This window comes from Rhipicephalus microplus, chromosome 6 (assembly GCF_043290135.1).
Source record: "Rhipicephalus microplus isolate Deutch F79 chromosome 6, USDA_Rmic, whole genome shotgun sequence".
NCBI classification, from domain to species: domain Eukaryota; kingdom Metazoa; phylum Arthropoda; class Arachnida; order Ixodida; family Ixodidae; genus Rhipicephalus; species Rhipicephalus microplus.
The window spans coordinates 163,343,743-163,362,127 of record NC_134705.1 but is presented as its reverse complement, the minus strand read 5'-3'; the positions used below and the strand labels follow the sequence as shown (position 1 = coordinate 163,362,127).

General features: G+C 46.0%; 1 protein-coding gene across 1 annotated transcript; it reads left to right on the top strand.

The window, feature by feature from the left end:
- The first annotated feature begins 4,752 nt into the window (after window positions 1-4,752).
- On the top strand, window positions 4,753-7,129 carry LOC119167941 (progestin and adipoQ receptor family member 3-like). Its single transcript, XM_037419407.2, has one exon. The coding sequence runs from the start codon at window positions 4,753-4,755 to the stop codon at window positions 5,620-5,622; it is 870 nt and encodes a 289-aa protein (XP_037275304.2). The 3' UTR covers window positions 5,623-7,129.
- Window positions 7,130-18,385: the final 11,256 nt, after the last annotated feature.

Below are 18,385 nucleotides of genomic sequence, written 5' to 3'. Positions count from 1 at the left end.
AGTATCCCAAGCTCTCCCCTACAGCGTTCCTCATAATCATATTGTGGTTCTGGGTTAAAAAAGTAAACAATTACTACCTAATATAATGAATCTACCCCATCTTTTGCCGCAGCGTCAAGGATGGAGCCACCTCAACACGTTACCAGATGTTGCAGCTTTCAGCGCATAATACTTCCCTTTCAATATAACGAGAAACATGAACAACTTGATTAGAATGGGCTGAATAATACTTGCTCAAATTTAATGATTCCTATATTTAGCACCATGTGGCGCTTCCGCTGTTGGCCCAGTTGTCCACCAAGAAATGAAGCAGCAGCCACAAACCTTCACTAAGAAACTTCGAAATATAGGCTACAATATTTTGGCTTAAAAAGTAATTACAGAATTAAGTTCTTGCTGTTAGTCAACATGCGCCTTCCATATTTGATTTCCAAGTCCTTTTAATCCTACTTTGCAAACAACCAGGCAAGAAACAGATGGCATTACCAGGCCGTAATTGCACACGAGAACGCAAGTGATTTTTTCTGACAATTCAAAATATGTAAACCTCTGATCATATTGTTACGTGAGTAACGAGACAAAGTATTGCGACAGGTAGCAATATTGTAGGAAACTGTTTGAATTAATTTCGATCTTCTCACAGGTTTATAATATATACTTGTGTACCGATAAAAGCAACAAGTTGCAAGCCAATAAGGGTCAAGGCAGAACATCAGTGAATGCATACGTGTGTAGTCATTTCTTCGTTTTTGCTTTCTTTCTTTTAACTGATACGTGTAGTCATGCACAATATGAGTTAAAACCTGGTGGCTGTTAGGTTATCTCCGGCAACTGAAACTATGCCTACTTCACAAATGCTTTGCATGAAGTCGGCGCCTCTTTGCAGTGTTGGTGTCAGTTTCCGCATGAACATATTGAAACACTTACTGGGCGCACCTGCACTGATTGTTTGCCTGTTGTGTTGCGCTAGCCACTAGCCATTGTAGCCTCTCGGTCTAAATGATCGTTGTATACATAATTTTTTGTCCTTTTAGAAAAGTTACACTAATAGATAGATAGATAGATAGATAGATAGATAGATAGATAGATAGATAGATAGATAGATAGATAGATAGATAGATAGATAGATAGATAGATAGATAGATAGATAGATAGATAGATAGATAGATAGATAGATAGATAGATAGATAGATAGATAGACATACATACAGACAGACAGACAGACAGACAGACAGACAGACAGACAGACAGACAGACAGACAGACAGACAGACAGACAGACAGACAGACAGACAGACAGACTAGGCCTAAATCTGGCGTTCCATTGGTCACATATCCCACGAAATTGCTTGTATATTCCTCATCGCGAGCGGCCGCTGTTTTTTTATAAAAAGCTAAAAGAACTGACTGATGACGGGCACTAAGACACTCTGTCTCTACTGTCTCTCTTTCAAAGCTGACGACAGCAAGGAATGTCCAAAACTCGACTGCAAGAAACAAAGCGCCAGCTGCGTCGTCGTGAAAGACGATGGCAGCAAGTGCGGACGCTGCTCCTGCAACGACACCGAAAGCAACAATTCGGATTTGAAACCTAAAGCCGAGCCGGGTAGCAAACCTTCCGACGAGGATACTAACAAAACGACCACAAAGGGCACAGTGACTGAGAACGCGACCGTCAATAAAACGTCACCCGATTCAAGGACCGAAGACAAAGCACAATTCAAAGCCGAAGCAGCTACTGAAACCAAGGAAGGCGCAGCCGGTGACGCTAGCGTAGACCACAGTACTTGCTTACCATGTCCGGAGCACTGTATGGTAACAATGTTTAGGGGCAAATGCACCGGATGCGTTCGGGTGGATGACACTGACGCGGAGTGCCATTAGTGCTGGTTTGGTGTTTCGATTCACGCTGTTGTAAGTTCGCATTGTGGGACTGGTGATGCACGTTTCTGTGTAATTCTGTAAAGCGTAGTGGCCATTGGGACAAATAAACATGATTTAAAAGATTCACGTGGTCTCTTAAGCTATCACCCGAGATGACTGGAAGACAAAGGCCTTCCTTTTGCTCCTCAGTCGATCTATATTCAACTTATTTCGCCCCCCTCTGACATAGTTCTGCTCCTAACATAGTTTTCCTAATGCCTCAAGAATCAGAGGTACGACCAAGCTCTTTACACCTCTACAAGTCATGCAACGCTTCTGTGATCGGTCCACCATTGACCTAGTGAGGATGCCTTATGATGACACCATCGCTTGAGGCCATGTTATGTGACGTCCAGATGACATCACATGCTTTGTCAATTTGTGTCGTCATGGTGATGTCATACAGTGGCGTCATCACGAGGTCTCTTTTTTTTGCACCACTGAGTCGGAGCAGGCGGTGCGCTTCCTGTTTCTGATCGTGTCTCAGAAGGAGGGAGTCTCTCTACGCAATACAGTTGATCATGTCGTGTCGATCACGCGCGGAGATGGGGATGCTACGGCGCTTCCGCTCGCTGTGTCGGCACAATAGATATCGTTCGAGCTGGTGTACTAATAAGGGCTAAAAGTGTCAAAGGTGCATGCGCGAATTGCGTTTCGCTCCAGCAGCGGCGATAAAACAACCTGCCTGGCGTATTCCGTGCTTCGGCGACACGAGTCCAATGTATTGAAACGCGGCGCACAGATTCAGTTTTCATCGAGCATGTAATCCTATGTACGCGTAGTTGCGTGTTGATGCCCTAATTCTGAGACACGATCGAGTACGATCTCTTGATTGCAGAGCCGTGCACACGTCCAGACTTCTGCAACGCGTCGTTTCGTTCATGAAGGCGGTTGACGTTCGCACAGGCACCCGCGAGATGCACCGCGGACGACACAGTGCTCTCACAGAAAAGGCACAGCTGCAGGAGGAAATTTATTCGCCAAATCTGGGGCCAGTTTGACAACACTAACCACTAATTCTGGCAGCGATCTAATGAAGATGGATATCATTAACAGATTTATGCAACGCCAAACAGTACGTGGTCCTCGCAACAGTCATTTGTCAAGGCGCGTTGTCAACAAGGCAGGTGTTATTTTCCGGTGTAACGAAGTTGGTCTTCGGAATGACTCAGAGCTGGGGAGCAGACAGTACAGTGTCTTAAGTTCGGAAGCCGGTCTATTTTGCGACCTGAACGGAATTGAGACAGCTTGCGGCGTCTGGTGAACGCTAGCGACACGCGAATACTATCGATCTACAGGCTCCAACATTGTGGCGTGCCTCGTTTGTGCGGGATGGCGCACTCTTGGAGGCCAGGATTGTTTGAAAATCACTGCTTACAGTCCTCTGCACCAGGCGCCTCTACATCCCCGTGTCTGCTACGTAAGCCTCGTGCTTGCATTTCACTGTTTTTTTTTTCGAGTGGTCATCATAATTTTCTGGCGGAAGTTAGCTTCAAACTGAAAAATAGAAAAAAAAAACTGAGTATGCTGCATCATAACTGCATTTGCTGTTGCTTCTTCGCCATGGACAGCCAATGACTAAAAAATGAAATAAAAATACGAACTCTTCTTGTATATGGAGTCATAAAAGCTGCGAACGCGCGTGAAATGGTCGGTTGGCTCGGAAGCGCCTCAGTAACTATGGAAACACATTTCGGAGAAGAGTACATAAATCGGACGGCATAATAGTGTGGGAGAAAAAAACAATAAATAAATACAAACATGATTTACGAAATCGGAATGAAATAGTAAATGTCACGAGATAAATGTCGGTAGCGGCGGTTCGTAATAGTAGGTGAGAAAAAGTATTTCCTTTTAAACACCAGCATGAGAAAAATTACCACGTTCTATTGTTACAATGTGAAATATTCTTTTCTCCTGCCTTAAGGTCAAGGTTAAGGAGGTCGTAGGTAGCTGGCGGATCTAGCCTTGCATAATTTGCAGGCAGTTGCCCCACCCAGTTTCCTCTTTGCTAAATGAAGCTGTGTCCTTTGTTTGTTTTTTAACTAATCACGAGCAGGCTCTTAAAACAAAAATCGTTCATAGCGCGACGTAAGCCTGCATAATACAGCGGCCTTTGTGCTATTCCACGTGCAGTACTGTGCCGGTAGTCTATCTCGCTGAACTATACACCTGCCTTTGTTTCTCCTGCCTTTGCTTGCTTAACGTTTACATTTACATAAACCACCGGCTTCTTCACCAATATTAGATAGTAAGTAGGAACCAGTATTAGGGTGCAATCATGCAACTACCATCGCCCTCTTTTTCAAAGTTAAGCCACAGCTTTTTTTCTTGTTCTTTCATAGCTTGATATCGATATGTGGGGTTTAACGTCCCAAAACCACCATATGTATATGAGAGACGCCGTAGTGGAGGGCTCCGGAAATTTCGACCACCTGGGGATAGCTTGATATCGCCTTCTTGTATGAGTTGTCTTAATATATGCGTCGATTGTACGCCACTCCAGATGAGCTAAGAGTTTCTTCGCACAAATATCTCTTTATGCTTTTTTCTGGCCATTCCCATCATCAGCAGCAACTCCTTTCTTCTCGGCAGCACTCTGAGAAGTGACGTACCGAAATAATTCATTCAACAACGTGAGCACATTTCTTTGTTTGGTGTTTGTTGTAGGTTTTTTTCTGCTATTTCCTTTTTTTTCCTTTTAGACTATTGTTCTGCCTCAGCCACGCATTGAACACTAATTCAATGCGTATAACCAGATCACCATCGACATCGCCACCCCTCCCCCATTTTATTTCCTCCTCGACCGGTGCGGCGGGCCGCGAACACGATGGCTACGAACGACGCGAGCATCGATTACGCGCCGTTGCCGCCGCCGCCGCTCCCGTGCAAGCCGCGGGAGCCGCCACTTAAGCTGAGGCGATTCGAAGATGCACCGGCTTTCCTGCGCCACAACCCGTTCATCCGCCGTGGCTACCGGGTCCTCTACACCCCGCGCCAGTGCCTGCGAAGCGTGTTCCAGTGGAACAACGAGACGCTCAACATCTGGACCCACCTGGTCGGGATCCTCTTCTTCGGCGGCGTGCTCGTGCGAGACGTACGGTACCGGCTCCCCGACGTCAAGGCGACGTTCGCCGACTCGGTCATCGTGGTGTCCGTCGTGTGCGCGTACATGACCACCCTGACGCTGTCCGTGATGTACCACACGTTCAACTGCCACTCCAAGGAGGCCTACAGCAGGCTGCTGCGCTACGACCTGGCGGGCGTCGGGCTCGGTCTAAGCTCGACAGTCACGTCGGGTGTCCTGATGGCTTTCCGGGAGCACGCCTTCTTCATGTGCCTGTACGTGAGCGTGGAGGCTCTTCTCCTGGCCGTCGTCGTCGCCAGGAAGGACCGCGACAACGCCCTGGTCCTCTGCAGCCTGGCCGCTTTCGGCCTGGTACCAACGTTCCACTGGCTCTACCTGGCCCCGCCCTGGATGTGGTCGGTGCTGCCGCGAGTGGCGCTCATCTTCGTGTGCGCGGCCGTCGCGTACCTCGTCCTGGCGGGACGCTTCCCGGAGCGGCTCCTGCCGGGCCGCTGCGACTACGTCGGGGCGAGCCACCAGATATGGCACGTTTTCGTGCTCTTCATGACCTACTGGTGGCACGAGACGGCGTTCGAGCTCATACGATGCCGGAACGGCATGTGCCGTACATGAGGCACCGTGCGCCTATGGTGTGTTTTTTTTTCACTTCCTTTTTTCCAGTTCAAACGTGCATCGACACTTCCATAATATGAAAGCTAGGAAGAAATAGTGGTGCATATACGTACGGCCTGCATTTTGCACGTCTCCGCGCTGTATGAAATTACCTGCCGGAGCGTTTATCAAACTCTGCGCGAATTGTCACATCACGTCACCACGGCATTCGCCGTGTCTTGTTCGCCGTCCAAAGCGTTTTCTAGCACGTTAGATGTCGCTGGCTCCGGTGAATGTGTATTTCACAAAATTTGTGGGCTTTAAAGAATGGTGCTGTATATTTAATAAATCACTACAGTTATATAGAAAAATAAAAGAGGGATTGTCCATCCCTTGCTCCGGTAACCTAATTTCGTAGCGGAGTTCGAATGGGTGTTCACGGCGTTCGTTTGCGTGGCCCACGCGTGTAATTTTTATACAGGTACTAAATGTTTTCTCGTGAAATACAAAATAAAGGGCAATAAACGCGTTGAAGACGTATACAGATGTTATACACGACACATATGTTTCCTACAATGAATAGACCTGTCATTTTAGTTGCAAGAAATGCCTGAACTGGGCGTAAAACATGCATACCTTCATAGCAGGAGAAGGAGATACATAAGAACCGCATTGAAAGTGTAGTGAGCCGATCAGATTGTTCTGGCTGAATGAAATGAAAACGAAGCAAAAAAAAAAGGCAAATTTGAGTGCTCTGAAAAGAGCTATATCTTAAAGTTGCTAGAGCTAGCGCGACACAGCTGTCGCAAAACCTCTGTGTGTGTGCACATGTGCGTGGCTGGCAGTACCCATATTCGACGATACAATCGAAACTGTTCAGTCGGCGACAGAAAAGAATAGAAAAAAAGGACAAACAATTGTGCTTTGCAACCCTTTCGACGAAAGAACGATGTCTTCGCTTGTGAGCAGAGTATGCAACGGAAAATGTTGAGCAATGGCCCGTCTACAGTGCAGTCTGCTGCCCTCAGGATGGGTTTCTTAAAAACTGTTCGCTGGCCTGGTTGATACTTACTTAAAAACATAATTTAGCCGCGAACTAAAAGACACACAAAAGGGAGGAACACCAACTCGGAGAGGAAGAGCAGCCACTCCTGTCTTGGTGTTTCTCCCTTATGTGTGTTTGGATTCACGGCAAAATTATGTCCTTAAGGATTAGGGTCATTGCCCACCTCTCCCTTTAGTTGCTAGAAGTTTACACACTGGTTCTATTATCTGCTGATTTACTCAGTCTTCGCAGTGACATAAGGCATTGCTGTGGAAAAAGAGGGACACACATAAAATAAAGGCTACCACTTTTCCTTTTTTGTGTGTGACAACCATATTTTAGTGGCTGTAGACTGTAATGTTGACAATTATGTGACTGCGGACTGTATGTATTGGTTACTTTTCAGTTTGTTAACATGAACGCATATGCACATATAGGATCTTGTTGAATACATTGTTTTGAAATCTCGTGTGCTGACTGGTATATCTTGCATATTGTGTTATTACAATTGTATATTGTATGTGCTGTGAGCTTCTTACGCTTGTAGACTTTAACACTACGTGCTCAATGTTAGGTATACCCCTGAAGGGTAAGGAGTAACCGGCGCCTAATTTGTGCGCCAACATCTCCTTACACAACGTTAATAAAAAAATAAAGGCTAACATAAGGCGATGAGACAAAAAGTGAACGGTAATTTCCCTCCGTAAGAATAAGAATACACACCCTTTGACTTGACACCGGCGATGTGAAAAGTCAATCAAATTCTACTGTTCAACGAAAGACTCCTCCTCCCAGACGCCTTTTTCTTGCCGTACAAAACCCTGCGCATTCAAGGAATCCACAACAACCGATGACAGTTCAATATACTTACGTTGTTTGTACATCAATCCCTTCTCCAGATATTCTGAAACTGCGTTCGAGGGGGGTCATTTTCCATGACAATGAAAAATATTCAATTCATTCATACGTTGATTCTTCCATGAATGTTTTTGAAATCGCGGTCGGCCTGTTCGGGACTTTAATGAGGATTCAATGCTTATTTCTCTCTCTCTTTACCAACCATGTGATGGTGTATGAAATGGAGTATCCAACGCCATCACAGCTGCCCTATAATCGGCTGGATGAGACACGAAGCATACAATCTTCATTGGAATCCAGTAGCGTGTAGACATTCTCTCTAAACGTCGTAACCGACATTCCGTGAGTTGTGTATCAAGGTGAAAGCGTCATATACGTCTGGGAAGACAAGAGGCTTTGCAAGATTCGGCAATACTCGACGACACTTCATTAGACAATGCAGGTGATGGGTTCAACACGAGTGCCGAAAGAAAGAAAGGGAGAGAAAAAGAAATAAAAGTTGCTTGCAAGAGACGTGACGTTCAAGTCACCGAAAGCGTATTCATCGGCATATACCGAACATCTTACGAGCGCAATGTGGCATGGAGTCTCGAATCACCAAAATTTGTGACGTCATTACGTCATCATGTAATGACGTAAACATGACACCATAGCTTGGTCGATTACGGGCCGATGCCAGACGCAGCTCGACACCGCGAGTGGGGAGAAAAGCTTTTGACGGAGGAATAATACACTCGAATGAGAGGAAAAGTTGATGGTGGTCACCTGCGAGTCATCTTCGGCGGATCTATAAGAGTTTTCATCGCGTAATAGAAATGCTGATTAGCACTGGCTAACCAGCGGCTATTGTTGGCTGACTACACGGTCAAATGTTGGCTAGCGAACCAGCCCTACCATGAAGCAATTCATTTACAGCAATAAAAAAAACATTTTCAATCTTTGATGGAATGCCAAGGTGTTATGAGGGGGGGGGGGGACAAGCATCAAGATAATCTGAAGGGGCCAAGTATATATGCCAAGTATATCGTGCTCAGTGATGGCCCTTGAATGGAAATGATGGCTAAATAATTGCAAATGCTGGCGAATGTGTAATGTTCCTCAAGCAGACAATGCTAACACGTGAGCATTACATCACTTGCCAAAGACATCTTATTCTTCGACACGAAAACTTATACGCTAGATTTCTAATTAACCCTTTGTAGGGCAGGATATGTTTTTTTTTAAAAACCAGAAAAAGGTTGTCTTATTTTACTAACCAAGCCAACAGAAGTAGTTTGAAAGAAATTTCAAGGATGTACAACAAGTACTTTATTAAAAAAAACTGGGACACATTCGCCCCACTGGCGCTAAATTAAAATTCAAAAAATGGGACGCATTTGTGCCAATGCTCTTTGAGGGCTCCGGGGTTACGTTCGGGCGGCGTGAAAAAGTCCAAAACACATTGAACCAATGCTCCTTGAGGGCTCCTTGGTTACATTCGGCCGGCATGAAAAGGTCCAAAACACGTTGAACAAAGGGGCACATTGCACACAGAACACAGAAGGTTGGTGCGCGCTTCTTTCTTGGCAGTCGAGCACCAACGACACCACCTCCTTTTTGCAATCTTCTGAGGGTGATGTCCAGCTCCCAGAAATCGGACTTCATCAGCAACGCCTACCATTTTCTGGCCATGTTTGGCACCTTTTTTGTTGACTCGATACGGGCGATTGCTGGACCCTTTGAATGTTTGCCCGTTTATCAGCTGGCGACCAAGGACAAGCCGGAACCAAAGGTAGCTCATTTCACTGACTGCTTTCATTTGAAGAAAAGCATTTACTATTGCTGCGTCCAGCAGAACGTAAAAAATTCGGTACCACGACTTCGTCGATCGTCGATCCACCGGGTATGCGTTCCTTCTTTGGTCAAACATGTCGACTCCGCTTATCCAGGTATTGTAGTCGGAGACTGCTTTTGGGCACTGGACGGATATATATGAGCCATTAGAAAGCTTTCGAACAACGTCCTCAGTGTCGCTGGGGTGATGAAAGTTGGACAGCACGTGTACGTTTTTCGTGTCCCGCCACTGATAAGCTGTGATGCTCCCTTTCGCACGCCAGATATACTGTCCCTTCTGTAGCTAGTTATCCCGTTTGATTTCGTCAGGTAAGTCCTTGCGGTTTGGGCGAACCGTTCCTGCGGCCAAAATGTTCTTTTCTTTCAAGGCCTCCATTACGCGTGTGGACGTGAAAAAGATATCGAAATATAGCTGCGTGCCAGCCTCTACTCCGTCAATGAGGGAGAGCACAACATGCTCACTGAGACCTACGTTCGCAGGTCGGTCTGCACCTTTACCTTCGTAGACCTGAAATTCAATCAGGTAACGTGTCTGAGAGTCGGCTCTGCACCACACCTTGTATCCCCGCTTGATAGGTTTCATTGGAAGGAACTGCTTCAGTGAGGACCGGCCTTTGGATCGTATCATACTCTCATCAATGGCTTGGTGCGCTGATGGAGTGTATTGTCTCTTGAAACTTTCATTCAGTGCAAGAATGAGAAGACGCACTCTTGCTAATCTGTCGTACCCTTCTTCACCTTTCTTTTTTTCCTTGGTTAGGTCGGTGAGGTGCAAACAGTTCATAATGGCTTGAAAACGACGGAACGACATAACCTTTGATATTTCAGGACAATTGAAAAAACTGTCACTGCTCCAGTACAGGTACATTTGATGTCTGGGGTTTGTGCTCATCAGCAGAAGTATGCCAAAGTATGCACGGAGTTCATCAATTGTAAGCTCTTTCCAAAGCTGTCGGCCTTTCTGTTTGGCAAAGCGGTTTGTCTCAGTCACCAGTGTGTTCATGATACCTTCGTCAAAATAAAGAGCAAAAGCTTCAGAAGGTGTCGTCGGGAGATTTGCACTGTATTGTGGGTCCCAAATTTTTGGAACACGAATGACCGCATCCGGTTCGCTGCTATTCCATGCCCCAACCTCCTCCTCTTCGACTTCTGCTTCGTCGCAAATTCTAGGCACTTTCTTCTGCCTCCTTTTCTTTCTTGAATAGGTAGCCTTTCGCTTTTGTGGTTTCCTTGTTGATTCCGCCGCTTCGGCTTCACTGCTTTGCTCATCTGAATCGGGCGGAGCGAGCTCGGGTGCGAAGTCTTCATCTCTATCTCTGTCGGAATCACTCGACGTAGGGTCGTCAGGAAGGCTAAAATATAATTCCAGCGCTTCCGCTCGCGTCAGCAATCGTTTACCTGCGTTTTTACAAGCAAACCAAAAACAAAAGAGTTGGTGAAATGTTTCACTACACATCGAATGCAGGCAGCGGTGGCAGTAGGCTTATCCCATCGTCATGCAGTTTTTGCCCTGGCACCATTCGAGAAAGCTTTTAGGAGTAAGTATTGCTTCTATTGTCGAAAACACCCGATTATTACATGCTGGAACTATTTCTTTCGAAGCACAGAAAAGGGTACACTCACTTGTCATCTTGAATTATTCTTTTCCGGAGACTCACATTGCGGAAGTTTGTGCCGCCGGTGAAACAAAAAACACAATTTTGAGAATAATGTACACCTAACGCCACCTATTGTACAGCTTCCAAACGAGATTCAACAGAAGTGTAAAAACCTCAATGTAGATGACAGCACAGAAAAAAATAAACTTGATGCGTCCCATTGTTTTTCACGAGCAATTCTGTGGGGAACAAAAAATGGGACATATATTTCCCGTTGCCCTACAAGAGGTTAACACAAATTTAGTACGCATAAAAATTGCTTTCGATGTTATTCTTTTGTGGCAGTCTAGGAATTATGACTTCTATAAAACACTAAACACGGATTGCAAAAAAAAACCAAAAAAAAAACAAGAACTTGATTGCAGGTTTATGCGTGTAAATACCATTGAAAAAAACTTCGTCATTGTTGCCGTGCATATTCTTGCACCTGACGAGGTATCACCTGCTGGATTAAATAACCTGAAACAATTGTTACGTTTGGAAATGAGGCCAGTAGGTATCGGTTCATCCTTTTGCCAACGTCATTCTTTAGTGGGAATATCAAGAAGATTTTATGCTTTTTCATTCTGATTCAGATTACTTACAATGAAGCTATAGCGCTCATAAGACGTGGACCAAAGAAAGAGGACAGAACGTGCGCGCTTTGGTTCGTGTCTTGTCAGCGCTACGACTTCACTGAAAGTAACAAACCAACTATCAAAGAAATCAGTTCTCTCAGACTTATTAGGCATGCGGAAAACACGGGTAGCATCCGGATACAGGTCATAACATGCCACTTTAAATTCGCATGAGTGCGACCTGCCTATAGGCCAGAGTGTGAAAGGAAGCTTACTCACTTATCATTTTTTTTTTTACATTCTGAAAAGCAAAACGTTCACACCTGTGTTACATGTCGTGCTGCTTCAAATACCGAAATACAATTTAAGATCGGTTAAAATATGCAGCATTCAAGTTGCTAACTATTGGTAATTCGCTTTCTTTTTCTAATTGGTAATTGTTATTGTAATTTTGAAATCCAGATTGCAAAATGTGGCACGCGTTCTTTATTCCCAACTTTTCATGAAAGATCTTGATCTGGCACTTATTTATTACTTTATTTATTTATTTATTTATCTGTTTACGAGCCTTTTTACTCTTTCAATCACCGTGTACAGCGTTGAACATACCTAAGGTGAACACTACAATTGTAATCAAGTCCGTAACAACTTGAAAGCTTATCCTGGTACGTGACGGAAATGTCCGTTGCCTGACATCTAATATTAGAATGGCGGTGCACAAAGGAACTTTGCCAGAAGAGGAAGGAAAAAGGACACGAAGCAACGAATGTTCCGCTTGTATTACTGCACCTTTCTGTGAAGAATAATCGTCGCCCAGCAGTCCGTGCTTCTGGCGTCCAATCGTCGTGTCCATAAGCTATTAACCTTTAGAAGTATATACTAAACAGCCGCCTCTGTGCGATATTCAATACAAATGAGGCGTGGCGTTCACCTAAGATGCGGATGACGCTGTACACAACGTTAAATTAATTGCGCATTCGGTTGGCCGTTCCGGTCCTCCGGCTCGGAGTCACCAGATCCCGACGCAGTTCACAATCGGAACGCGAGAGGCGCCGATCGACAAATGGCGCCGATCAGTTGAGTCGACTTCTTCTACGTAGCTGGGCGAAGCGACCGACTTGTGAGCTCAGCACATAAACCTGGTCATCGTTATCGTCCGAGGTGCTATCTTCGGGACAAATCACGTCGCTGTCTATGAGCTACAGTAACGACAACATGGTCGTTTCCTCCGCCTATACGCAAGCCGCCTTCTTATTGACATGGTGCATTTATGCCTCCATGGATGTGAATTCACCAGACGCACAAGGATGGTGCCAAGAGTGGGCACGGGGCCGCTGGATTTCCATTAATATGTTTACCTGCCGCTCCCCGTTATCCCCCTAAGAGGGATTATTGTCATAACACAACGGTTAAGTTCCCTGCCTTTTCATACCCCCATGAAAAGACTCACTTATCGCCCCCTCCCCCTACCTGTAAAGTAATCCTGGTGCCGTCCCTGCACAAACACGCTCAAAAACGGCCCTAGCAACGCGCGTTCACGAAGTATTACGCACCTGGCGATGTCCCCTTCCGAAATGCGCGCTCGTGCTGTTGGCGCTGTTCACCTGGTTCATTGCCGACAGCAACGTGATTTGCCAGCTTGTGTCATGTGATCCGTCTTTCCGGTCAGATCACGTCACGATCTCACTTCGAAGTCAGAACGGTCGGGAGCACTCCGAGTCGGAGGCTGACGCCCTGAAAGAAACTCAATAAACAATTGTGTCGGGCCAGTTGGTAAGGATCCATCTTGCTAGGAAGCGCAGCCACTATTACAAAGAACACACAACACAAGCGCTTAGGTTGTGTGTTCTTTGTAATAGTGGCTGCGCTTCCTAGCAAGATGGCCCTGAAAGAACCAAGCAAAGGTAGCCCGTCTGCTTGAATTCTACCAACCGACCGCTCAGACACTTTCCGGAGCGCTCTAGAGCGTTCCTAAACGCTCAACCGAATGCGCCATAAAAAAAAAAAAGAAACGTTAAACGTGTATAATTTCTTTCACCTCTTGTAAGGCTCTCTTGAACAAATGCAGGACTACGTAGTAAACGAACGGATATTATTCGCAATTTTTCATTAAAGTCTTCGCATACGTCTTTCGTTTTCCTTACATAAGGCTTCAGTAAATGATACACGACCTTTTTTCTAGTATAAGACACGACTTGATTGTCTTGTACACTGTGACACGACAAAATGTCGGGCTAGAAACAACACCGCGCTCTAGTTTCGGAGGCTCCACAACGGACCATAAGACACCACTTCGTCGATGCATCTGCATTACTAGTCGCTTCAAAAGCTTAGAACACACGGTCTAAAATATATACCCGCACGCATATACATTGGTATCAATCCGTCAGATCATGTTTGAAGAGCTGCACTGGCATCTCATCGTGGTTCCTGTTTTCCCGGTTTTATAATTTGCGCGAACATCTCTCGCGTTGACCGCCGTGAGACAAGTCGAACGGAGATGGCGATCAGGGTTTTAAGTTTTGCGCGCGCCGTGCTTTGCAGCGTTCGTCCCCAGATGGCAGGAGGTTGTCAGTATTTATAGAGATACTGTATACGCTACCTAAACAGCACCTCGCAGTATTTGCAGAGTAGTTCTAAAACCGTGCATGTTGACGTTCCTGTGCTGCGCCGCTTTTATGCCGGGTTCTGATGTGCTTGGTCTTTGCGGTAAATTAATATTTGAAATGGAACACTTGAACAATTTTTTTCACGGCGACGACTGTCGGGTTTCGATGAAAGCAAAATACTTTAGGTCCGCGTGTTAGGCAATGGCCATGCACACGGTTTGTCCGGAAAGTGATATGTCAATTATTAAATATTAGAGCGTCTATACCTCATTATAGGCTAGATCCACCAGACATTGACAGAGAGGGAAGCCAGATTACGCACACATTCGTCTCACTGCCGTGCGCCACCATTTGGAGAGCAAGGAGAGACTTTTCCGTAAAACATATTTTCATTTCCCGCGCAATCCACATGTTCATTGGAACAAATGATTGCCGTCGAGTTTTGTGTGAAATTCGACAAGTTCGATATTCAAACATTTATCCGTGTTAAAGACCTTTATTGACAATTGTTACTCATTACGGCAAGTCTGCTGACACCGAAATGACTTTTTTTTTTAAGGCCGTAAGGAGATCGGTGACGTAGCCCGCTCTGGACAGTCGTCAGCGACTATCACAGATGGGAACACATCACTCCACATGGTCCTCATTTGACACCTTTCTATGAGCGTGCGCAGGGTTTCCATGAGAAAGGAGGGGGGGGGGGGGACGTGGTTTATCGCCGTGCTACCTAACCCCACTAAGTGGGGTGGGGGCGGGGCAGTTTGAGCGCTAGACATCTTTGACAAGGGGAGGAGAGGGAGGGAGGGTTACGAACCTGTACTCGTGCGCACGGCTATTTAATGAAAAAAATATTCGAGACGCCAACTAGCTCAGCAAAAGGTACTTCTGAGTGACACGCTTGCTTTTCGATTAAAAGTAGCCAAGGGCTATCCAACGCGCCATACATTCCTGACCCGGCCGCCACCAGACCTCTTATTTCCACGCTTGAAAAACTTCTTCCAAAGGCTGTCGTTTCGGACAGTTGACAAGGTCACATGGGTTGGCACCAGGGCTTTGATTTACATTCCAGAGGAAACGTACCGGGATGCCTGGAAATCTTACTCAAAGTGATGCATCATTGCTGGGGGTACTTTTAAAATCTATATGTCGTACTGATACGATCATCGCATCTTTTTTTTTTTAATCGATTCATCGACATTACCTCCTAGGCATACCCTGTAGGTCAAGGAGTCTGCTACGGTTTTGGACTCGTATTCACAAACCAACCTCGGACTTACCTGCCCGTTGATCTTCAGATAGTCGAGCTGCTGCACGGGGAATCGCAACGCCAGTGGTGTTTGCATCCCGACTGCTTGGCCGACGAAGCGGCAGACACGAGACAGTGACTAGTGCACCCGGTTCAAGATCACCAATGGCGGATTGTTTCACTCGCCACTAGATGCGCAAAAAGACGCTTTGCTTGCTCTCTCTGCCACTTGAATGTGCCGCATGCTATCGCCGGAACACGCATACCACACGCTTGCGTGTTCTCTTTCGCAATAATCGACAGTGTGCATCAACCGTTGCATGTGCTTTGTGTTTATATTCCAATGGACACAAGTGCACCCAATAATAGGGCTAGTTAAAGACTCGTTAACACCTGCAACTATCGCAATGGTCACGTGACCAAGTTAGTCGCAAAGCGGCTGGACGCGTATGGTCGCTTCGGTCACAATGCGACTACTTAGGCAGTTTCATTCGCAAATTATATTTTTAGTTTTGAAACAGCAGTCACGAAGCTTTTTACCGCTTACATGTGCATGAGCAGGACGTGAGCTTGATGTACGGGGCTGTTGCCATGCAACCTGTACGCTTGCAGGCGTGAATTCTCCGTGGCTACGAAAATAAGTCACACGCTGGTCTGAACAACGGTCACCCGATGCCGATGTTTGGTCGCCAACTGGAAATGGCCGCGCGACTGGGGCCAGTACCAGGTGTGAACGTGCCGTGACAGTCTGACTGCTACCTTCGTTATTGTCCCAACCTCGTGTCAATAGACAGATTTAGTTCAGCCTCCGCGACAGCTCTGCGAACGCCACCTTCCACAGGAAATGGGTGGGCGGCTGCGTCAGCAAAGCTGCTGTGGAAGTCCCAATAAATCTGTCTGACACCCTCGGACACGGACCTCCATGCCTTGCCTTGGAAATTACATAGCCACCGCAAGCTGCCGTGGAACTGTGGTCGGTTAGCTCACCGTTGTAGCTGCACCAGTCTGGTGGTTAGACCACTTGAGGAAAGTTTCGAATTTTTTTGTTACTGTTGCTTTAAATCTTACCGCCACGTGCTTACTCTGGCGTTGTCATTCACCGGCAGCGCGGCGTCTTGAGGGAGCGCTTGATGCAGGAAAACTGTTTCTATTAATGTGTGCAGAATCGGCACGAATATTCGTATGTACCGAAAGATTCAGATTCCGCGTATACACCGTAATCCGATAAGCCCTGATTTGCACTGAATTATAGAGGATTCAATACAAAAAAAAATGTGGGAAGTTTCAATTATTCGTGCGAACCTTTGCACAGTGATGCTCGTTAACGAGTACCACTGTGCCAAGGTTCGGATTGATCGTCGGATAGTTGTGCTGCACCACGGTAGTCACAACGCCATGTGGTGGTTGCATTCAGACTTCTTGGTCCGACAAAGCCACGAGACAGTGACTAATGCATCCGGAAGACACGCAAGGCTTGCTTGCCACTTTGAATGTGTTGAAATCGTCCTACCCGAGACATGGTGAAAGAAACTAACGGTTGCTATTGCGACGACTCGGCTGCGGCTGCTTCTTGCAGCAGCGGTGGCTTGGCGATTTCCAGCACAGGAGGCGCGCCGCTGTGGCGGTTGCTACGGCAATGGCGCAACAGGTTTTCTATTTTTCTTAACGGGCGTCTTGGTTCCAGCTTTAGCAGCTTCGCTATTAGAACTTTGGTTGGGCCTGCTGCTGGTACGCAACTTCTAAGGCGAGAAAACTGCAGCGCAAACCAAGACGAATCACAAAGAGGGAGGAAGACAAGCATGCAATGGCGCCATGCTTGTCGTTTCCAATTTTGTGGTTTGTGTAACTGTTCCTTGAACTTGCAAGTATATATACACCTTCACAAATGGTCGTATAGCATATGCAGGCTTTTTTTTAATGTGGGCCGCACAGGACGTGCGAGACTCATTTAATATGGCAATGTCGAAAGTTGGCAAAGCTGGTGAATGATCGTGTTAACGTGTGAGGCAGCGCACGGAGACAATGTCAAACGTGGTATGCCAGTGTCCATGTATTTAACCCCATGTTCAATTTCAAAATAAACCAGTTGCAAATGCAGGGGTTGTCCTATTGTGTCCCATCTTTCCTTTGCATTAATCCCTGTGCGTGGCCTCCCGCGTTGTTTTTTTTTTTCAATAATGAAACAAAGTGGACATAAATGACTGAGACAAGACGAAGCAGGTAACAGCTGCTCACTTTTCGTAGATTTTCTTTTTTCTTCTCTTTTTTTCAATTTCACGTAATATTTCTCCGCACATACTTCACTCGAGAACAACATTTCTATATTCATCTGTTCTTTGGTTTTTTTTTTCTGTGGGAATGGAGCAGTTGGACACAAACAGCACAACGAGTCATATAGAGAGTAACGGAAAGAAGTTGTGTATAGAGCTCTAGCGTTAATTGTACAAACTCCCCGAGCTTGCGAGTAAGGCAGGAAAATCGGGGAAAGTGGGGTGGTGGTTAGAGTTGAGGACAAAATGCGACAGTGTGAAAATGGAAGGTTGTCACAGTGAGAGAGAAACAGACAGAAGGCGCAGTAGTAGCAGCTCGCTTACAATCGTGCTCGACTAAGAACAACTATGAGACGGCTAGTTGAGGCAAGCGAAAAATGTAATACACTTGAAACAACTTGTTAACAACGTTTGAATATCTCGTCTCACTGGCAGATATCTCTCCAGTGGGTTTAGTCCTGACGTCACAGCGGCGCCTCCCATCACGTGGTCTTAGCCCTGCGCGCGAAAGCCACTACTGCTTTTTGTACAAAGCTGCTACAAACGTGCGAGGGCACAAACAGCTTTTATACATGCCATCTGCGCGCGCCAAACACTGCTGTATAGCAGGCTTGTTGTTTTTTCACACCCAACTTACCACCACGTACCCAAACAAAAGATCACCTCAATCACTAAGTTCCTAGTATTTGATGAGGCGCAAAGTTCGAT